The sequence below is a fragment of the Gorilla gorilla genome, chromosome 1 (genome assembly GCF_029281585.2).
Source record: "Gorilla gorilla gorilla isolate KB3781 chromosome 1, NHGRI_mGorGor1-v2.1_pri, whole genome shotgun sequence".
Taxonomy (NCBI): domain Eukaryota; kingdom Metazoa; phylum Chordata; class Mammalia; order Primates; family Hominidae; genus Gorilla; species Gorilla gorilla.
In genome coordinates, this window is record NC_073224.2 from 223,464,799 (window position 1) to 223,487,737 (window position 22,939).

At 47.3% G+C, this 22,939-nt stretch overlaps 1 protein-coding gene, 1 long non-coding RNA gene, 2 other non-coding genes and 1 pseudogene across 8 annotated transcripts in view; all 5 read left to right on the forward strand.

Annotated features, from left to right (window-relative positions):
* Positions 1-22,939, forward strand: part of LOC115930164 (neuroblastoma breakpoint family member 9) — a 469,129-nt gene that overhangs the window by 308,056 nt on the left and 138,134 nt on the right. For all 5 annotated transcript variants that reach the window (XM_063702367.1, XM_063702365.1, XM_063702371.1 and 2 more), the window contains one exon: positions 22,224-22,396. In XM_063702367.1, the coding sequence (XP_063558437.1) occupies positions 22,224-22,396 (173 nt within the window). The remainder of the gene's footprint in view (positions 1-22,223; positions 22,397-22,939) is intronic.
* TRNAE-UUC (transfer RNA glutamic acid (anticodon UUC)) lies at positions 5,098-5,169 on the forward strand. Its single transcript has one exon. It is a non-coding gene; the product is annotated as a tRNA-Glu (tRNA).
* Positions 6,222-6,365, forward strand: LOC134758081 (uncharacterized; annotated as a pseudogene).
* Positions 13,368-18,519, forward strand: LOC129533335 (uncharacterized). The gene is made up of 3 exons (XR_008679477.2): positions 13,368-13,679; positions 15,534-15,585; positions 18,123-18,519. It is a non-coding gene; the product is annotated as an uncharacterized lncRNA (long non-coding RNA).
* LOC115932730 (U1 spliceosomal RNA) lies at positions 13,798-13,961 on the forward strand. Its single transcript, XR_004068914.1, has one exon. It is a non-coding gene; the product is annotated as a U1 spliceosomal RNA (small nuclear RNA).

The following is a 22,939-nucleotide window of genomic DNA, read 5'->3' on the forward strand; positions in this document are numbered from 1 at the left end:
ACTGTTATACATTTCTGCAAGCAGAGGTTGCCAACGCAGGACTGGCAATAGCATCTGATAAGATCCAAACCTCTACTCCTTTTCATTATTTAGGGATGCAGATAGAAAATAGAAAAATTAAGCCACAAAAAATAGAAATAAGAAAAGACACAATAAAAACACTAAATGATTTTCAAAAATTGCTGGGAGATATTAATTGGATTCGGCCAACTCTAGGCATTCCTACTTATACCATGTCAAATTTGTTCTCTATCTTAAGAGGAGACTCATACTCAAATAGGAAAAGAATGTTAACCCCAGAGGCAACAAAAGAAATTAAATTAGTGGAAGAAAAAATTCAGTCAGCGCAAATAAATAGAATAGATCCCTTAGCCCCACCCCAACTTTTGATTTTTGCCACTGCACATTCTCCAACAGGCATCATTATTCAAAATACTGATCTTGTGGAGTGGTCATTCCTTCCTCACAGTACAGTTAAGACTTTTACATTGTACTTGGATCAAATAGCTACATTAATTGGGCAGACAAGCTTATGAATAATAAAATTATGTGGAAATGACTCAGACAAAATAGTTGTCCCTTTAACCAAGGAACAAGTTAGACAAGCCTTTATCAATTCTGGTGCATGGCAGATTGGTCTTGCTAATTTTGTGGGAATTATTGATAACCATTACCCAAAAACAAAAATCTTCCAGTTCTTAAAATTGACTACTTGGATTCTACCTAAAATTACCAGACGTGAACCTTTAGAAAATGCTCTAACAGTATTTACAGATGGTTCCAGCAATGGAAAAGCGGCTTACACAGGGCCGAAAGAACGAGTAATCAAAACTCCGTATCAATCGGCTCAAAGAGCAGAGTTGGTTGCAGTCATTACAGTGTTACAAGATTTTGACCAACCTATCAATATTATATCAGATTCTGCATATGTAGTACAGGCTACAAGGGATGTTGAGGAAGGTAGTCAGGGAGTGTGGAGGATGTGGGTGGGAGGGGGTGAGGTTGAGAGCAGGAGTACACTGTGGTCTTCCGTCTTCTACCTCATTGGACCAGGTGCTGCTCTCCCTCTGGTGGTCTGCTTTCAGCCTGGGAAATCAGGCCGGCGCCCTGATCTTCCTGACTCTCATTTTGTGAGGAACCTGAACGGATGAGCCATCGCTCTTGTCCCACACGTTCTGTCCAAAAGGTGCCCTCCTCTCTGCTTGCTCGGGGGCCTGCCCTCTGAGCTCTGGCACTCAGGCTGGGATGCCGCTCAGTACAGAGGCTCTGCAGCCCTGCAGGGGTCTGACTGTTCCACACCAGCAGGATAAAGGCCACAGGGCATGCTGTGGTGGAAAAGCATGCAGAGGTGTGGGCTGAAGGCCTATCTTTCCACAGTCCCTTTGAAGACACCATGGAAGTAGGCACCCCCTTGACAGACAAGGTGGCCCAAGGCCTGGCTTCACATGCAGGCTCTTGGGTCCCAGCGGGTCATCTCTGTGCCTGGTATAGCCAACTGCTTCACGCATCTTACCCGGTTTCCTCTCCTCCACAACCCAAGCTCCTCCTCGACCCCCTTGCTCAGCTGTCCTCAGGACAGCAAGATCCCCAGCCCTTGGAAAAGCCCATCTCTAGTGCTTGGGGAGGGAGTTGGGTTCAGGTGGTCTAACCACAGAAGAACAGAGAACCTGAGGCAGGAGGAAATCCCTTCCCTTGCTGGGTCTCTTGGCACAGCCCATCCAGGGGTCTGGGTCAGGGTCCAGGTATACTCTACCCTCCTTGAGGACCTGGGTTTTCAGGCCCCCGAGGTTGGTCAATGTGGAGTCTTTCCCACTGTTCATCTGGGAACTGAAGGAATATCCCATGGGGCCTTCTCTTACTCATTAGAGACACCCAGAAAATACTCCATCCAGCAGAAACTGGGTGCAGTGTATCAGACTGCTATAATTATAATTGCAGGGTGTGGAGGTCAGATACGCTTTGTGACTATTTTCTCTCTGTCTGTGTCTTGCTTGCCTTTTCGCTTTCTTAGTGGTATCTTTTGATGAGAAGGTGTGGCTAATGTTGATGAAGTCTCATTTATCATGTCTTCCTCGTATATGCATTTTTTCTGTGTCCTGCTTGTTGGTAGGCTAACCTTTGCCTGCCAACAAGTCAAAGTATCCTTGAAAAGCTTTATATCTTTAACTTTTCAATTTTGGTGTGTAATGCACCTGAAATTACTTTTTGTGTGTAGTGTGAGGGAGAATAACATTGTTGGTCTCCCCCACCTCCATATAGAAGTTCATTAATTGAAATGATTTATTTTCTTTTATTGAACTGCTTTTATTGAAAACCCATTTATTGACCGTATAGCTGTGGATCAATTTCAGCTCTTTTAACTCAGGCTGTTTATCTGTTTGTCACTCCTGATGCCTTGTCTCTAATAGCTTATAGTAAGCCTTAAAGTCAGATAGTACAAGTCCTTGTTCTTTCTCACACATTGCAATCAATTTTGAAATAGCTAATAACTCATGAAACCATCACACACATCAGGATATGCTGTCACCTCATTCCTTTCTGATATGGTTTGGCCGTGCCCTCACCCAAATCTCAACTTGAATTGTATCTCCCAGAATTCCCATGTGTTGTGGGAGGGACTTAGGAGGAGGTAATTGAATCATGGGGGCGGGTCTTTCCTGTGCTATTCTCCTGATAGCGAGTAAGTCTCACTATCTGATGGGTTTCTCAGGGGTTTCTGCTTTGGCTTCTTCCTCATTTTCTCCTGCTGCTGCCTTGTAAGAAGTGCCTTTTGCCTCCCGCCATGATTCTGAGGCCTCCCCAGTCATATGGAAATGTAAGTCCAATTAAACCTCTTTTTGGTCCTGGACTCTGTGATGTATTTGTCAGCAGCATGAAAACAGACTAATACACTCTCATTTCTGAGTGGGACACATGCTGTCACTCACATATGCTGGTTGCTGACTTGTGACGGAAGATTCTCTATTGTACCCTCTGGGGACAATACATCTCCAGTTGCCTGTGGGGAGGATGAACATGCAAAAAATCCACAACACTCAGCACAGTGTCTGGATTTAGTCCCATTAGTCGGAATGGGACTAATGTCCTTATAAAAGGGACCCTGGGGAGCTGTCTCGCCCTCTTTCTGCCCCCTGAGGATACAGTGAGAAGGTGGCGGTCTATAACCAGACCAAAGGTCCTCACCATAACCCTACCATGTCGGCACCTTGATCTCAGACTTCCAACCTCCAGAACTGTGAGAAATCAATTTCTGTTGTGAATCAGCCACCCAGTTTATGGCACATTGTTATAGAAGCCCGAACTAAGACAGAGATGAAGTCCCATGGAGGGTCTCTAATTTGCTAAGCTGGTCATCAGGCGGGATATTGCCAGTCAGAAACAGGAAGAGCTGACATTTTGTGTATATGAAGGAAGATAGTGGACAGGCCCATTGTGTCGGCGCCTTGGCAAACTGGAGACAGAAACTTGATTCACCATTGCCAGCCACGGGAGGACTGTGAGGACCTCCAGAGGAGGTTAGGTCGACTTCATGGTAACTTTAGATCCGGAAACCTCCCAGGATTTTTCTTGTCTTCCCTTTGATCTCTCTTCCACCTACCCAACAGGACAGGACTCGCCGCCTTTCTTTCCCGGCAGAAAGGGGTCCGTTGGGGACAAGACCAAAGTGAGCAGCTGGTTTCCCCTACGTGTCCTTCCGCACCTGGGCATCTCGGGAACTCAGGCTGACCCGACACCTAACTCCCAGCGAGTGGGACCAGCAGGAGCCTGGAAGAGCGCGCGCAGCGAGGTGGAAGTTGGGCGCCGGGGGTCGAGAACCGCGGTCAAACCCTCTTTTTCCAGAGGCACCGCACACCTGCCCCCGGGGATACCGAAGGAAGTGGCCCATAAAGCTTCTCTGCAACCGAAAGAGGCCTGAAGCTCCAGGAGGGCCAAGAGGAGCCTCGTTGAGAGAACCCAGCCCTCTGCCTGGCTGGCCCTGGTGAACAGCCTCGGAAGAGGCCAATTTGGAGGACAGAACGGAAGAAAAGACCTAAAGGTTTCGAATCTCATGACGTAGAGATGTTAAAAACCTCGAATCCTAAGGTCCAACTGTGCGGGGGAGCGAGGAGGTCTCAAGCTGGATCGACCCCTGAGCCTTCATCTGGAGAGTCCTCTGCACAAGCTCAGAGCAGGACAACGGGCATCAGTGGTTCTCAAGAGGGGGCAACTTCGCCCTTACACACCTCTCCCATCCCGGCTGGGACACTAGGTCACGAGAGGGGGAAGCGGGGAGGGAGAATGTTAAGCCCCTGGCATGTATCGAGTCAGCGGAGGCGACGGCTGCTGCTAAACACCTTACAATCCACAGGAGGGCCCCTCCCCTACCCCGAAGTAGCCATTCCGCAGAGGTGGAGAGACTCGCTTGTAGCTCAATGCCCACGCACTTAGCCGATGGGAAATCACAAATTGATGACCAGTTGGCTCTTGGATCTGAGGAAAAAACTCCAGAGTCAGAGGGAACTCTCGAAGTTTTGCCCGGAGCAAACGGAAGGGTGGCGTTGCCATCGCCTAAGATGGGAATATGGCAGGTGTCACAGGTTGCAGGGGAAGGTCGGAGTCCAGCTGAGGGCCCAGGAGCCTTCGTGGAAAGAGTTTCCCATCCAGCCCGTCTCGGATGCCGCATCCGTCGGATTCCTTATGATGTTGAGGGTGCTGGCGTCTGGGTCCTTTATGATACAGAGGGTGCCGCCGTCTCACCCCGGGCGCCTCCGCGCTCCCACCTCCTCCAGGCAACCTGGTGCGCGGCTCCGGACCTAGCGACCCACGACCGGCTGGTCACTTGCTGCCACCTCGCAAAGGCGCATCTCTAGTCCAGTGGTGAGCTGCGGCCGGGTGGCTGCAACTCGCTCCAGGACTCGGGACTCGTGGCCTTGGTGTCCCTCGCGGAGCCCTCAGTGTGTCGCCTGCAGGCTCTCTTTTTGAAGAATGCAGGGAGGGAATGGCCTTGTGAGAGACTCCAGGAGCAAAGAGCGACCCTCACAAGACCCAAGTCCTCCCAGAGCTCAGGGAAGCTGTCGCTTCTGACGGAAGAAGGGAGAGAAAGCTCCCTCCTGTGTGTCCCTGGTGGTCTAGTGGCTAGGATTCGGCGCTTTCACCGCCGTGGCCCGGGTTCGATTCCCGGTCAGGGAATTGTTTTACACTGGCCGCTCTCCCGCAGGAATCTTCCTTCACTACGCTGTCAGCCGGCCTGCTCCAAGGGCCAGAGGCAGAAAAGTCTCCGCAGCGAGGGGCAAAGCCGGGCGAAGGAGGGCAAGTGCTGGTGGACCACCTCTCACGACCCACCGCTCCTATTTATCTCCGTGTCCGTCATCCGCGGAAGCAGCTTTAGAGAGCGACTGAGCGTCTCGCTCAGGTGTACACAGTCGGGCAGAGATGCCAGCCCCCATGGAGCTGCACCCAATAAGCCCACACTCTTTCCCGTCGCCACCCCGGAGGCGCCTATCGCGCTGAGCTGCGAATAACTAAGAGAGAGGCCAAGCCAAGTCGTGGCGTTTGTGGCAGCCCCGGACACCAGCACCAGTCAGTCAGCGGAGCCTCCTCACCTCCGTTGCCAGGGAAGGCGCTCGTTAGGCCTTGGGAAGAGGCGACTGGAGGCGATGCCCGCGAATTTGTTAGGGGGGTAAGCTGCGGGTGAGGTCCTCGAGGGCGGTCCCGTTTGCTGATTGAGCGGTAGAGGGAGGCGATGTTCGCTGACCCAACAAGGACAGCAGGTGGAGTAGGCACAGATGGAAAACTGCTGCCGCTGCCCTAAGCAGAAGGCAGGTGGAAAAATGAGCACCAGGACGTCGAAGCGATGGTCCCACAGTCAAATCCCACGATGTCTACACTCTATCAAGCACTTGCGCACGCTCCCCCTTTTCCATTCAGTACTCCCAAGAGGGGTTCGGAAGAACCCCGAGTCCACCGTAAGCTCAGGGGAGAGCGGGAGCCAGGGAGGTGAAGGGCGCAGACTCGGCAGAGGCGGCGGGCAGAACCGCAGGGGTGAGAGGGCGCGGTGGCTGCGGGGCGGGAGCCGCTGCTGAGAGGCGGCCTGGGTTGTCTTGTGGCATGACTGTCGGTGGAATCTTTGGTGGAGAGTGGTTTGGAAGACTGGCGAGGGGCCGCAGTGGGGAGGGTGGTAATCCTGAGCTACTGGGCAGGGCGAGGAGGCTGTGCTGTCCCTCCAGGCCATGTGCTCGTTTCCACTTACCTGGCAGGGGAGACACCGTGGTCACGAAGGCGGTTCTCCCAGAGTGAAGCTTCTTCATCGCACTCTAGAGTTGCTGATCCCTGTGATTTCCTCCATGTGGGAAACGGTGTTTGTGCTAGAAGAGGCTGCGCTCTTTACCTGACACAAAGGGGTTCAAGACTGACAACGCCTCACGCCCACCCGAAAACGTTTACATGGCTTCCTTGTCTCTTTTTCTTTTCTGTCCTAAAGTCGCCTCATCTTCACATCCTCTCTTTTATTTTTTCCACACTCGAGAGTGTCTCTCTCATTAAAAGCTCCACCAAATACTTGAAATATCTCAACCAGAAAGACTGCAATAAATACATTATTTCATTCGTGGAAGGTACAGACCAGCTAGATTGAGAGTTGCTTGATATTTTCTTTTAAACGGTGAGGCATAGAGCACTTGGAAGGTTTCTCTTTGGGCCGTTGTTTGTATACTCTTGGGTTTCCTTCCTTTCCCCAGACAGTATGGCGCTGTGGGGCCGGCGGTAAACCCTGCTTTCCGGCTTTCTGGCTGCAGATAAAGGCCGCAGCTGCTGCAGGAATCAAAAGCAAACCAAAAGACACGTGGGTTCGCCCCAGTGGGTCCAAGATAGAGTCTGACTGTACCAGGATTCGGATTAGAACAGAGGTTGCTGCAGGCACAACGCAGACTACTAACCACTAGAGAATCCCAAGGCGCCCCACACCTACTGCCCGTCGTTTTGCTTTCCCACCCCTCTATTATTTATTTATATATTTTTTGAGAGACAGGATTTCGCTTTGTCGCCCAGGCTGGAGGGCAGCGGCACGATCTCGGCTCACTGCTACCTCCGCCTCTTAGGTTCAAGTGATTCTCCTGCCTCAGCCTCCTCAGTAGCTGAGACTACAAACGTGCACCACCACGCCCAGCTAATTTTTGTATTTGTAGTAGAGACGAGCTTTCACCATGTTGGCCCAGCTGGTCTCGAACTCCTGACTTCAAGTGAGTGATCCACCCACCTCCGCCTCCCAAAGTGCTGGGATTACAGGCGTGAGCCACCGCCCCTGGTCCCCCCGATTTTTTTTATTAACGTAAAAACATTATGCGATTTTTACTTCTTGATTCTTGGGCAGCTACAGGTTCTTGTGATTTTTCTCTCACATCTTCTCCCCATTTCCCCCTCTCCATTCTGATACATGTCCCATCTTCTCTGCATCCAGCCGGTGCCCTCTGCACGGGCATCCTGGGCTGTCCCATTGTCTAGTCCTGGTCTCCCCTGCTTCTCCCTCCTCCTTTTCACGTTTTCCCTTTTGACTCCCCTGCCTCTTTCCCGCTCCCGCCCCACCGACCCCATCTACTGAAGCCGAGTTGAGTGAAGGGAGAGCAAGCGGAGCAGATGATTGCCTGAAGGCGGCGCAAAAGAACAGAAAGAGCTACAATGAGAACCGTCGGGGAGTTCAGCTTCCCTTGGGCCCCACTTGGCTCAGGCTGGGGTCGCAGATCCAGGCATTTCCAGAGGCACTGGCTTCTGAAGCAGGCGAGGGTGAACGCAGGGTGAAGGCCATTCGGCCGCCCTTCTGGCTTCAGAGTCACGCAATGCACGCGTTTCTAACGTGCAACAACACGACTAGTCGACTCAGCCTGTCCGGTTTTCTGAAGCTTTGTAGTCTGCATAGTTGTCCCGCAGAAAGCGAATGGCAACTCCTAGGGTTTAGTGATTGCTTAATCTATATAGAGATGAAAGCAAGCGATTGAGATTGTCTCTGTGGCACAATCGGTCAGCGAGTTCGGCTGTTAACCATAAGGTTGGTGGTTCGAGACCACCCAGGGAAGTGATTTTAAATGTTGGTGGTTGTGACCAGTCGCAGTGCCTCACGCCTATTAATCCCAACACTTTGATAGGCCGACGTAGGGGAAGCCTCCACGGAGCTCAGAAGTTCAAGACCAGTGAGAATCCCATCTCATTTTTTAAAAAAAATTGCAGCTGTATCTATCTCCTCAAACCTATCACTGTATTTAAAAGTGAAAGACTGTTTCCTTGTGGCTTGTGCATCCCATGAGGACAGACAGCAGAAGGTCCCCCTCCCAGCCTCCTAGAAAATAAGATCTCTGCAGCACAAACTAGCTTGTATATACGGGAAACAAAGTATTTGAAGAAACAAACTTCAAAAATTCTGCCTTGCTTTCCACAAAACTTAACCCATCACAGTCTGCCTTGAAGTGGCATCATACCTCTTCACATGACTCCTCTCCCTGCCTTTATGCTATTGTCATGCTTTTTACTTTACACCTGTTATAAACCTTACACTCCATCTCTGTTACTTTCAAGAGTCAGATGTGTTTTTGTTTGTTTGTTTTTGTTTTTTTGTTGTTGGTGGTGGTGTTTTTAAGACGAGTCTTACTCTATTGGACAGGCTGGAGGGCAGTGGCACAGTCTTGGCTTACTGAAACCTCTGCTTTCTGGGCTCGACTCATTCTCCTGACTCAGACTCCTGAGTAGCAGAGATTACACGCTTGGGCCACCATATCTGACTAATTTTTGAATTTTTCATAGAGAGGAAGGTTCACCATATTGGCCAGGCTGGTCTCAAACTCCTGACCTCAAGTGATCCGCCTTCCTCGGCCTCCCAAAGTGCCGGGATTCCAGGCGTGAGCCATCGTGCCCGGCTAAACAGTCAGATGTTAAAATTATATATTTGCCTTTGTAGATGTCATTTCTAGTGTCTTTTATTTTTTCATCCAGATTTTCATCTGGTGTCAGTTTCCTTCTGCCTGGAGGACTCCTTTAACTTGTCTATTAGGTGTCTTAAACTTGCACTATCATTCACTGATGCTCTGTTCATTAAAAAAAAAAAAAAAAAAAATTGTTGGCCGGGTGCGGTGGCTCACGTCTGTAATCCCAGCAATTTGGGAGGCCGAGGCACGTGGATCAGGAGGTCAGGATATCCAGACCATCCTGGCTAACACAGTGAAACCCCATCTCTACTAAGAATACAAAAAATTAGCTGGCCGTGGTGGTGGGCACCTGTAGTCCCAGCTACTCAGGAGGCTGAGGCGGGAGAATGGTGTGAACCCAGGAGGCGGAGCTTGGAACCTGTCAAAAGGCATTCTTAGCCTTAAAAGAAAAGCCAGGGACATCCCTTGCCTCAGGACTCTCGAACTTAGAAAAATCTTTCACCCTCTATTTGGATGAATAACAAGGGACAGCTTTGGATGTTCTAACTCAAAGGTTGAGGAATTACTTTGGACCAGTGGCTTATTTCTCTAAACAGCTAGACCAGGTGGCAGCTGGGTGACCAGAAAGCTTGAGATCTGTGGCTACCATCACTCTATTGTTAGAAGAAACCACTAAGTTTACCTTGGGACAACAATTAGATGCCATACCACCACACCCCCACCCCCTGCCACCCCATGAAGTACAGTGCAGAGGGTCCTAGAGGCAAAAGTACACCAATGGCTAACAGAGGGCCAGTTACTTAAATATCAGACCCTTCTGCTTGACACCCCAGATGTTACCCTGAAAGTATGCTGATTTTTAAACCCTGCTACTCTGTTGCTGCACCTCACATCGCAAGAAACAGATCCCCAACTCATTGACTCCTGTGTGGAAACCACGGAAGAGCTCTACTCTAGAAGGCCCAACCTTGAAGACAAGCTCTTGTCTAACCCAAATGTTGAGTGGTTTAGAGATGGAAATAGCTATATTCATGAGGGAGTAAGAAAGGAAGCTTAGCCAACAAGAAATCATTGAGGCCAAGGGTTTACCTTCTCAGACTTCTGTTCCAAAAGCAGAATTAGCTGCTCTAATTAGGGTCTTCCAACCATGAAAAGACTTAAGCTGGGCACGGTGGCTCACCCCTGTAATCCCAGCACTTTGGGAGGCCAAGGTGGGTGGATCACCTGAGGTTCCTCCCAGGAACCTGGCCTCACAGGTTCACGCCATTCTCCTGCCTCAGCCTCCAGAGTAGCTGGGACTACAGGTGCCTGCCACCGCACCTGGCTAATTGTTTGTAAATTTTTTAGTACAGATGGGGTTTCACCATGTTAGTCAGGATGGTCTTGATCTCCTGACCTCGTGACCACCCACCTGGGCCTCCCGAAGTACTGAGATTATGTGTGTGAGCCACCGTGCCCGGCCCCTGAAGCCTTTCTTTTTAAAAAGCTTTCCCACCTTTATGACTGCCTTCAAGTCTCTGCCAAAACACAAATAACAGTGACTGACTCCCTGCTATAGCAAGCTCAGAATAAATAGCTTTTGCTTTTTTTCATTTGGTTGGTCTTTGTTTATTTGCAGAAGCTTCAATGTAGAGTTGACAAGGACTCCAGTCTTTGACCAAACGTTAGTAGTTTCCTCTGAGCCCTTTTCTCTGTTATTTCTTTGCCTGCCAAGTCTAGTTTTACGAAAGAATACTGTTGAGTCTAGTTTAGCAAGAGTCCTCGCAACCACCTTTGATAGCTAATCAAGTTCCTATTAGTCATTTTCCATCCACTGACTTTCTTATCTTGCCAATTGGCTATAATCTTCAACTCCTCCTGCTGTATTCGAGGTTGAGCCCAGTTGTCTACTGGTCTCTCTTGCCTACTGTAGTACATACAATAACATCTGTCTCATGTTTTTAAGAAGTGTCCAGTGCAGCCCCTCAGAAACTACCTTTGCAAAATTATGACAACAAGAGAAAGCTGACATGGCTGACTCCATCTTGGTTCTAGCCTCACAGGCTTGCTGTCTTTGCTCATTCCTGTGCAATTTCCCCCAAGCTATCTTTGGGAAAAATTGAGTTTATAGTTTAAATCAGGGCTCCCCAATCCCCAGGGCCATAAGACAGGTACTGGTCCATGGCCTGTTAGGAACCCAGCTGAACAGCAGGAGGTGAGCTGCAGGCTTTCGAGCATTACCACCTGAGCTCTGCGTCTTGTCACATCAGCATGAGCATTAGCTGCTCATCAGAGCTCGGACCCTATTGGGAACTGCTCATGTGAGTGATCCAGATTGCGCACTCCTTATGAGACTGTAACTGATGCCTGATGACCTGAGGTGGAACAGTTTCATCTGGAAACCATCCACCACCCCCTTCCATGGAAAAATTGTCTTCCATGAAACCAGTCCCTGGTGACAAAAAGGTTGAGGACAGCCAAAAAGGCTGCGTTAAATGATAACCTTCCTCAAAACTAAATTACCCCTGTAAAATGAATGAAAGGCCACCAAGTTAGAAGGATGAAAGGGGTCTGATTTCTACTAAGATGTATGCCTCGTTAAATAATTACCAGCCATTATTCCAGAAGTCACAAGATTGGCAGCTTCCCCAATTACTGCTGTGAAGAACATCACTATTGTAGAACCTAAGATTGGCCTCTTGAGATGTCATTTCAGGCTTTGGCATTTCTGACTGCTGCATGGCACCATCTGGCCCCAAAATCAACCTGTCCCTTAGCCCCCACCCAGAAGCTGACTCCATGCAGGAGGGCCATTTTCCATGCCCCTGTGATTTCATCCCCAACAATCAGCACCGCACAAGCCCTAGCCCCCTCCCCAACAAACAATCTTTGAAAAACCCCTTACCTCCAAGCCTTCAGTGAGATTGGTTTGAGTAATAACTCTGTCTCCCACATGTCGTGGCTGGCCTGTGTCAATGAAACTCTTTCCTGCAGTGCCATGGTCTCCATGAATTGAGTTTTTTGTGTACATTGGTCAGGAAGAACCCATCAGGCGGTTACATCTGCAGGATGGTGCCAGTTCTTTCCACAAAGGCTGGTGAGATACCCAGAAAACATTTCTCCACTACTACCTGGACAATGTGTCTCCCTGTCAATCTCCAGGGAATGGGGCCTGGATCAAGTATTTAGCATTCAGCAGTTACTACACTGTCACCTAATCCCTCATTTTCAATATTTTGCCATGCTTCCAGTGGCCTAACTGGCCACCATGCCACAGAATCTTTACTTTACGATCTCCAAGGAGAACTCTGCACTTGATGTTTTGTGATTTGAGCAATGGAATAGAATCTGATACTGGTGGGCTGGGGTAGGTCCCTGGGCACTTGTGGGATCTCGACCCCAGCCGTGGTGTCCAGGCTCTTGACACCACCGTGAGAACAAAGTCAAAGATGAGTCAGCTAATAGTGAAAGAAGAACTTTATTGCAAAGCAAAAAGTACACACTCAAGAAAGGGGAGCTCGGGCATACCCGAGAGAGAATAATGGGTTCTGGGGTTTCATCTTGATGGGTTTCTTTAACCAAGAATTGGAATATTCACGAAAATTCCTGGGTAAAGGTGGAGATTTCTTGGAACTGTGGTGCCATTTTTACATCAAACACTGGTCTCAGAACTGTCATGGCACTGGCGGGTGTGTGATTTAGTATGTTAATGAGCATATAATGAGGGCCTAGGTAAAACCATCAAATCCAGCACCACGTTGGGTCCACTCAGCCTTAGCCAGCTTGGTCCACACCCTGGTTTTTCAGCGTCTTAACAGCCCACAGCCTCAAGTCATGTAAATCTGCTGCCTAGAATTTGTTATCCTGTGACCACCCTGTAGTATTCCTGTCTGAAATCTACTTGCAAATATTCAAATGGTCTTTGACTTGGGCATTCCAACTTTGCTTACTTCACAGTGTTTCCTGTGTAACGTATAAGAAAAGATGATCCAGACATTTGTTAAACGTCTCAAATAAGATGTAGCCCTGGTATTTGTGTCAAATTTGGATTATTTTGGTTTCGTCTTTGCAGAATATAAAAAACTAACATGAGGTAAGCACTAAGGTGTGGAGATGGCTGTGCAAGAGATGACAAAGTCCAGCACCACGCTTGAGAGTGTCCAATCATCTCTTCTGGGGCAGCATAGTTTTCTACAATAGTGATTTTTGAAAAAAAACAACAACATCCAAAAAAAAAACCTACAAGATTCATGAAACTGGACAACTGTCTTTATGCCATTAACATGATAAAACCAGTAAGGAAGGCTGGTTTGCAGTCATCTGAGCAGCCTCTTTACTTTCATAAATATGGTTTCTCTCTGATATTAAACGGCTTCCAATTGCAAGCGGAATGCTGCCTCACAAGGATAAGGATGTGAAGAGAACCGGTTTCTTTTGTAATCCGAAACATTCTAGTCTGCGAATTAAAAGCCATTATTTGAAGAAGGATGCCCCGGCTCCATCTGGCCACCGAAAGGTTGCTCCTTAACACAGGCTAAGGACCAGCTTCTTTGGGAGAGAACAGACGCAGAGGCGGGAGGCAAAAAGGGAGAGGCAGACGTCACTTCCCCTTGGCGGCTCTGGCAGCAGATTGGTCGGTTGAGTGGCAGAAAGGCAGATGGGGACTGGGCAAGGCACTGTCGGTGACATCAGGGATAAGGCGACCTCTATGTAGATGAGGCAGCGCAGAGGCTGCTGCTTCGCCACTTGCTGCTTCGCCACGAAGGAGTTCCCGTGTGGTGGGAGCGGATTCAGGACCGCTGATCGGAAGTGAGAATCCCAGCTGTGTGTCAGGGCTGGAAAGGGCTCGGGAGTGCGCGGGGCAAGTGACCGTGTGTGTAAAGAGTGAGGCGTATGAGGCTGTGGCGGGGCAGAGGCACAAGCTCTCATACTTACCTGGCAGGGGAGATACCATGATCACGAAGGTGGTTTTCCCAGGGCGAGGCTTATCCATTGCACTCCGGATGTGCTGACCCCTGCGATTTCCCCAAATGTGGGAAACTCGACTGCATAATTTGTGGTAGTGGGGGACTGCGTTCGCGCTTTCCCCTGACTTTCTGGAGTTTCAAAAATAGACTGTACGCCAGGGGTCGTATGTTTTTTTGTACTGCTTTGTGTCTTGGTTGGCGTCTTAAGTGTTAATCCTACAGTGGAGAGCTGGGGAACAGGAAGTAACATGTCCCCTGCACGCCATGGAAGAAAAAGCAACCATCACCCGTATCGGCTGGCTTTGTAACACAAGTTAGCTATCGTGAAGTCCGCTCAGCTGTTCCCTTTCTACCCTGGCTGCTTTTCGCAGGGATTGGTCCGTGGTCTCTAGTCTCTTGGGTTCTCACCCTGTGTGAAAATCTTCGTGTTTTTCCCTACCCCCCATCATCTCTTACACAGCCTCTGCTTCCAAGGGCAGCCCCCACAGGAGTTTGTAGGATTTCTGTGCTAGCAGGGACTGTTTTCTCACCTCATAGAGCCAGGTAGAAATTATGCAGATGGGCGCTTTTCTCTGGGAAGAAAGCAGGGCCTTTGGGGCTCTCAGTGTCCCCGTTGGGTTGTAGACATAACACGCTTACTTTGCATAGGGGAACGGCTCTGCCGGCCCCCAGGTGCCCTAGCGCATATTCATGGAGGCCCGCAGGTCAGAACCGCAGTCTCACCTGTCTTGGCGGAAATGCCCTGCGATCCTCCCTGAGATAGAAGGCGGGAAGTTTTATGAGGGGCCGGTCCAGTTTCCCTACTATCTCCTGCCGTTTATATATCCAGTCTTTCTTCAGACTTTAAGCGACTGCTTCATGTTTGATGTCTCACTTCCACATCCTACATCCATTGCCAGGCAACTTTCTAGATAGCACCCCGACCCATCCTTCCCACCCCCAAGAAGCCCTTTCCTATTTCTGGGGCCAGTGTCCTCCCCAGTCCCTGTTTCTTCAGGCCCTCGCTTATCACCTTCATGGACAGAAAATATTTAGCTCTCTCTCAACCTGAGGTTTACACCTGACACGCGTCAGTGCCCTGGCAAATTCCTTAATACCCCTTCTCAAATAGCACTGTAAATCATCTCTTTTTAACTCCCAGAACTATCTAATTGGTTTTGTCCCTGCACTACATGAATACTAGTATTCCGCTACAGAGGAAAACCCCAGGCCTAGCGATGGCGGTTCTGGGCATTGTATCAGCCTCTTCCAGGGTATGTTTTCTGACCTCACCTACTTTTGATCAACTGAGGTCAGGAGTTCAAGACCAGCCTGACCAACATGGCAAAACTTCGTCTCTACTAAAAACACATACACACACACTAATAATAATAATAATAATAATAATAATAATAATAATAATAATAATTGCTGGGCGCAGTGGTGTGTGTCTGTAATCCCAACTACTCCGGAGGCTGAGGCAGGAGAATCGCTTGAACCCGGAAATGGACTTTTATATGGATGTGGCCTATATGGATGTGGGGAGAGGTTCTACTTCTCACCAGAGTTAATCTAGGGCACCCTAGAGTGCTCCTGTCAGAATCCATATTCTTGCACTGAGAATAGTTATGTCCTTGTCCTATGACTGGACACTGATTTGGGCATATGTGAAGTGTGAATTGCTTAATGTGACCTGCTTCTCTGAATTTATTTCCAGAAAATGAAAGTGATCATGAGCAAGAGGAAGAAAAAGGGCCAGTGTCTCCCAGGTAATGCCGTGGAATTGTGGGCTGTTAATTCAATAGTGGCAGCTGGAGTTTGTAGATTTAGGGGAAATGAGGAAGCAATGAACAGAACTTTTTCTTCCATTCACCCAGCTACAAGTTGTCCTTATTAACAATGTTGTACATTATTTGTGGCCGTTGTGTTGGTTTTAATTTCGTAGTCCTCTCAAGATAGGAACTTGCAATCAGATGAGCCAGGTGAACTAGTCAAACAGGGATTTCTTGTTGATCTTTTCAAAAAACCAGCTCCTGGATTCACTGATTTTTTTGAAGGGTTTTTTGTGTCTCTATCTCCTTCAGTTCTGCTCTGATCTTAGTTATTTCTTGCCTTCTGCTAGCTTTTGAATTTGTTTGCTCTTGCTTCTCTAGTTCTTTTAATTGTGATGTTAAGGTGTTGATTTTAGATCTTTCCTTTCCTTGTGGGCATTTAGTGCTAGAAATTTCCCTCTCCACACTGCTTTAAATGTGTCCCAGAGATTCTGGTATGTTGTGTCTTTGTTCTCATTGGTTTCAAAGAACATCTTAATTTCTGCCTTCATTTCCTTATTTACCCAGTAGTCATTCAGGAGCAGGTTGTTCAGTTTCCATGTAGTTGTGCGGTTTTGAGTGAGTTTCTTAATCCTGAGCTCTAATTTGATAGCACTGTAGTCTGAGAGACAGTTTGTTGTGATTTCTGTTCTTTTACATTTGCTGAGGAGTGCTTTACCTCCAACTATGTGGTCAATTTTGGAATAAGTGTGATGTGATGCTGAGAAGAATGAATATTCTGTTGATTTGGTGTGGAGAGTTCGTAGATGTCTATTAGGTCTGCTTGGTGCAGAGCTGAGTTCAAGTCGTGGATATCCTTGTGAACCTTCTGTCTCATTGATCTGTCTAATATTGACAGTGGGGTGTTAAAGTCTCCCATGATTATTGTGTGGGAGTCTAAGTCTCTTTTTAGGTCTCTCAGGACTTGCTTTATGAATCTGGGTGCTCCTGTATTGGATACATGTACATTTAGGATAGTTAGATTTTCATGCTGAATTGATCCCTTTGCGATTATGTAATGGCCTTCTTTGTCTCTTTTGATCTTTCTTGGTTTAAAGTCTGTCTTATCAAAGACTAGGATTGCAACCCCTGCTTTTTTTGCTTTCCATTTGCTTGGTAGATCTTCCTCCATCCCTTTATTTTGAGCCTATGTGTGTCTCTGCACGTGAGATGGGTCTCCTGCATACAGCACACTGATGGGTCTTGACTCCTTATCCAATTTGCCAGTCTGTGTCTTTTAATTGGGGCATTTAGCCTATTTACATTTAAGGTTACTATTGTTATGTGTGAATTTGATCCTGTCATGATGATGTGAGCTGGTTATTTTGCCTGTTAGTTGATGCACTTTCTTCCTAGCATCGATGGTCTTTACAATTTGGCACGTTTTTGCAGTGGCTGGCTGCTACTGGTTCTTCCTTTCTATGTTTAGTGCTTCAGGAGCTTTTGCAAGGCAGGCCTGCTGGTGACAATATCTCTCAGCAATTGCTTGTCTGTAAAGGATTTTATTTCTCCTTCACTTTTGAAGCTTAGTTTGGCTGAATATGAAATTCTGGGTTGAAAATTCTTTTCTTTATGAATGTCGAATATTGGCCCCCACTCTCTTCTGGCTTGTAGGGTTTCTGCAGAGAGATCCACTGTTAGTCTGGTGGGCTTCCCTTAATGGGTAACTTGACCATTCTCTCTGGCTGCCCTTAACATTTTTTCCTTCTTTCAACCTTGGTGAATCTGACAATTACGTGTCTTGGAGTTGCTCTTCTCGAGGAGTATCTCTGTGGTGTTCTCTGTATTTCCTGAATTTGAATGTTGGCCTGCTTTGCTAGGTTGGGGAAGTTCTCGTGGATAATATCCTGAAGAGTGTTTTCCAACTTGGTTCCATTCTCCCCGTCACTTTCAGGTACACCAATCAAATGTAGATTTGGTCTTTTCACATAGTCCCATATTTATTGGAGGCTTTGTTCATTTATTTTTACTCTTTTTTCTCTAAACTGCTCTTCTCACTTCATTTCATTAGTTTGGTCTTCAATCACTAATACCCTTTCTTCCACTTGATCGAATCGGCTACTGAGGCTTGTGCGTATGTCACGTAGTTCTCATGCCATGGTTTTCAGCTCCATCAGGTCATTTCAGGTCTCCTCTGCATTGTTTATTCTAGTTAGCCATTCGTCCAATCTTTTTTCAAGGTTTTTAGCTTCCTTGTGATGGGTTTGCACATCCTCCTTTAGCTCGGAGAAGTTTGTTATTACCGACTTCTGAAGCCTACTTCTGTCAGCTCATCAAAGTTATTCTCCGTCCTGCTTTGTTCCATTGCTGGTGAGGAGCTGTGATCCTTTGGAGGAGAAGGGGCGCTCTGGTTTTTAGAATTTTCAGCTTTTCTGCTCCAGTTTGTCCACATCTTCGTGGTTTTATCTACCTTTGGTCTTTGATGCTGGTGACCTACAGATGGGGTTTTGGTGTGGATGTCCTTTTGTTGACGTTGATTCCTTTCTGTTTGTTAGTTTTCCTTTTAACAGTGAGGTCCCTCAGCTGCAGGTCTGGTGGAGTTTGCTGGAGGTCCACTCCAGACCTTCAAACAGGGATTTCTTGGTGTCACCTGTTCTCTCCCACATGTTTAAATCCAGGGAGAGAATGTATAAATGCTTTCTGCTTATTTTTTGTTAGTATGTTTGCTAGTATTTATGTAAGCAAAGAAATTGAAAAAATAAACATATTATATCAAAATATCGTAAAAAGGGACCCTTAATACACAAGATCTGTGTCTGCACTGCCTCAAGAGCTCTGTTCACTTGAATGCTGCATGTAAAATTCATCCCAATTTAGACGAAGTAGTTGAAGCCCTGTGTTAGTTCTCTGTGCTGCAAGTCATGATGGTAGTTTGCAGAGAGAGTCTGGGTGCCCTGCATTGGCTGATCTGTGGCAAATGTACTGAGCACGTGCTGCCCATTTTTGTTTGGTCCTCAGAGCAGTCACCCTCCAGCCTGCATTTAGAAGGATAGTTTTATTTCTCTTGAAGGGAAAATGCCTTTGGTTTCTGTGAGCACTCCATTCTGTCTGCCATCAGATCATCTGGAAGGTTTTGTTGTCTAATCTCTGTTGGTTATATCTTCTGTCATCCCTGTCCTGCCTGGCTCATCAGGAATCTGCAGGAGTCTGAAGAGGAGGAAGCCCCCCAGAAGTCCTGGGATGAAGGTGATTGGACTCTCTCAATTCCTCCTGACATGTCTGCCTCATACCAGTCTGACAGGAGCACCTTTCACTCAGTAGAGGAACAGCAAGTCGGCTTGGCTCTTGACAAAGGCAGTGAGTACTCCATTGTGAAGGTGATAAAGCTCCAGTTCATGTCCCAGGTAGACCCCATAATCTTTGGGCCTTGCGCCCCTGGTTGGGCTGAGAGTTGCCATCACTGTGGGTGGAACCTACATATCAATGTAGATTTCAATCAGTCTGGAATCGAGTCTGAAGCACAGGCGTGGGGTGGGTCAGTGAGCTTCGCTCTCCTCCTAGTCTCAGGCCATGCCTGTTCCACCCTGGACTGACTGTCAGGACATTGAACACAAGGCGGGCGTGGCAAACTCACACCAAGCTGTGCAGCACATGTCCAGGGGTTGTCTGTCAGATCAGCTCACCTGAGTTGAATGTCTCTTGCCAGCTACAAAGTTCTTTATGAGTTTTGTTCCCAAAGCATGTCTGTGCAGTTCTTTACCTGCCCAAGGCCAGTGTCACCCTTGTCTACCTCTCCGTGGAAGATGTGACCCAGGTTTCACTGAATTTATCCCCATTTTCTGTGTCTTCTAAGTTGGCTTGTCGTAGCTCATCTGTCCATCATCTTGCTGGTATGTTTTCTAGATAAATGGCTGACTTTTCACCCACAAAAGCCATGATAGCTGATGCTTCTGTGTAGAACCAAGTCTCATTTTGACTCAAGAGCTGGTACATTGCACCCCTGCATCAAATCTCAGTGTCCACAATCTCATAAACTATCAAATCCTGGGTATTTGATGAGAGAAGCCTGAACATTGCAGTATCTCTCCTATGAGGCGTTAGAACGAGTTGCCTCAAATCTATTGGGAAAAACATTGCTCATTTGTGTACACAAACCTAGGACAGAGCACACTGGGAAGATCACATTCCAAAACAGGGGCATTTTGCCCAAGGCTCATGAAAGGAACCAAGTCAGTTCTCTCAAGACTTGCCCTCAGGCCTCCTGGTATATTTCTCTCAAAGTCTCCTGTTCTCACACTGAGAAGACTGATGTCCCTGTGTTAGGATTGGACAGAGGAATGTTTCCATGTGCAAGGAAGAACTGCTTCACGTAAGAGGCCCTGTCTGAATTTATTTGCAGGACATTGGTGTGATCAAGTGAAAAAGGAGGACCAAGAGGCCACAAGTCCCAGGTGAGTCTGAGAAATTATGGACAGTAAATTTGATGTTGACACCTGGAGATGCCAAGTCTGGGGAAAACAGTACATGCTGAAAATAATGATTTCATCTTGTCAGACAAGTCTGAATTATGTCTACTAACATTGCTTTTGGTTCTCATTACAGTAAATGTTTAGGTTTCCATTTCTTCCTATCCTTCTCATTTACTAACCTAGTGAAGGTTGACCATACTTCAAAAGCTGTATTCTCATGGTGACTGCAGGGAAGCTTGAGCACATTTTATGCAAAATTATTGAGCCCACTCTTTTCATGATCACTGTTCATTGTGTGTCCTGAAGGCACAAATATAGAGTGTTCTTTGACTCTCTCATCAGTGTGTCACCTGGCCAATTCACTGAGCTCACTATCTCTCTCTCTCTCTCTCTATCTCTCTCTCTCTCGTGTGTGTGTGTGTGTGTGTGTGTGTGTGTGTGTGTGTGTGTGTGTGTGTGTCTTTCTCTTTCATCCTTTTCTACCTGGCCCTGGTCTGTCCCAACATGAAGGCAATAATTTGTTGCCTCATTAATAGATCTGTCCTTTTTCTTTTGAAACAGTTCCTTATGTTACCCATGAAGCTGGGCTGTGTGGTTTCTGATTCCCCCTGGCTTATTCTTTACTTTTCCTGCTTTTCCAGGCTCAGCAGGGAGCTGCTGGATGAGAAAGAGCCTGAAGTCTTGCAGGACTCACTGGATAGATTTTATTCAACTCCCTGTGGGTATCTGGAACTGCCTGACTTATGCCAGCCCTACAGAAGTGACTTTTACTCATTGCAGGAACAACACCTTGGCTTGGCTCTTGACGTGGACAGTGAGTACCTTACTGTGAAGGTGATAAGACTCCACCTGGTCCTCCAGATATGGGTGATATTCCTGTTCCAAGTGGCCCTTATTGACCCGAGAGATGTCATTGCCGCAGGCAGGACCCGTGGGCGCATAGAGGTTGTAATGAAATTGTAGTTTCAGTTGGAAGCCCAGACATGAAATGGGTCAGTGAGCAAGGCTCTATTCCTAGTCTCCAGCCATGCCTGTGGCAACCTGAGCCCACTCTCAGCACATTGGACCCAGGCAGATGTAAAAAATTCACAGAACTATGATTTGGACTCAAGGGTTTGTAGATTTCCTCCTTCATTCAAATTTCAGTGTCTTGCAACCACGAATGAGCTGGGCATTTGATGAGACAGGGCTGAATACTGCAGTTTTCCTCCTAGAAATCATCTGGGTCATTTTCTTTGAATTGATGGGAGCAATAAGGCATAACTGTTTGCACAAACTTGGGATAAATGATTTTCGGACAACTGTCTACCAGAATAGGGACATTTCACCTTGGTTCTGAGATGCAAACCAAAGAATCTCTATCATGACCGGCTTTGAGGCCTCCTGAAGTATATCTCTCACATTGTCCTGTTCTCATGCTGAGGAGCCTGAGGTCCCTGTGTGGGGATCAGACAGTGGACTGTTATGGGTGTAGGTGAATTGGCTTATTTTGTCTGTCCCTATCTGAATTTATTGCAGGAATTAAAAAGGACCAAGAAGAGGAAGAAGACCAAGGCCCACCATGCCCCAGGTAAGTTTGAGCAATTGTCAACAGCTAATTCTGTGTTGACACCTGGACACTCCTGGTTCAGGGAAAGCAGAGCAGGCTGACATTATCAATTATATGTTTTCAACCAAGCCTGAATTTTTACTACTCACATTGCTGTTGGTTTTCATAGCAGTAGATATTTAGGTTTCCGTTTCTTCCTCCCCTTATCATTTACTAACCTACTGTAGGTCGACCATACTTCAAAAGCTGTATCCTCATGGTGACTGCATGGAAACTTGAGCACATTTTATGGAAAATTATTGAGCACAGTCTTTTCATGATCACTGTATGCTGTGTGTCCTGAGGGCACTAACTCAGAGTGTCCTGTACTCCCTCCTCAGTGTGTCACCTGGACAATTCAGTGAGCGCTCGCTCTCTCTCTCTCTCTGCCTCTTTCTCTCTGTCTCTCTGTCTTTCTCTTTCATTCTTTTCTGTTTGGCCCTGTTCCATCCCAGCTGAAGGCAATAATTTGTTACCTCATTAATGGATGTATCCTTTTTCTTTTTTAACCACTTCCTTATGCTACCCATGAAATCTAGTTGGGGCTCTGTGGTGTCTGATTTCCCCTGGCTTATTCTTTACTTTTTCTACTTTTCCAGGCTCAGCAGAGAGCTGCCGGAGGTAGTAGAGCCTGAGGACTTGCAGGACTCACTGGATAGATGTTATTCGACTCCTTTCAGTTATCTAGAACTGCCTGATTCATGCCAGCCCTACGGAAGTTGCTTTTACTCATTGGAGGAAGAACACGTTGGCTTTTCTCTTGATGTGGATGGTGAGTACCTTTCTATGAAGGTGATAAGGATCCACTGAGTTTTCTGTATAGAGATCATATTCCTGCTCTAAGAGGCCGTTACTGAGCTGAGAGATGTCATTGCTGCACTGAGGGCCTATAGGCACATATAGGTTGAACGAAACTCTAGTTCTACCTGGAAGCCCAAACATGGGATGGGTCAGTGAGCGTGGCTCTCTTCCTAGTCTCAGGCCATGCCTGTGGCACTCTGATTCTACTCTCAAGGCATTGGGCCTGGGCAGATGGGACAAATTCAGAGAACTATGATTTTGACTCAAGGGTTTGTAGATTTCCTTTCTCACTCTAATTTCAGTGTCTAAAATCCTCACAACCATGAACAATCTGAGTATTTGATGAGACAGGGCTGAATATTGCAGTTTTTCTCCTAGAAATTGTTTGAGGGCATTAGCTTTAAATTGATTGGAAAGATATGGCATAACCGTTTGCACAAACTTGGGACAAATGATATTGGGATAATGATCTACCAGAATAGGGACATTTTACCCTTAGTTTCTTTGACAAAAA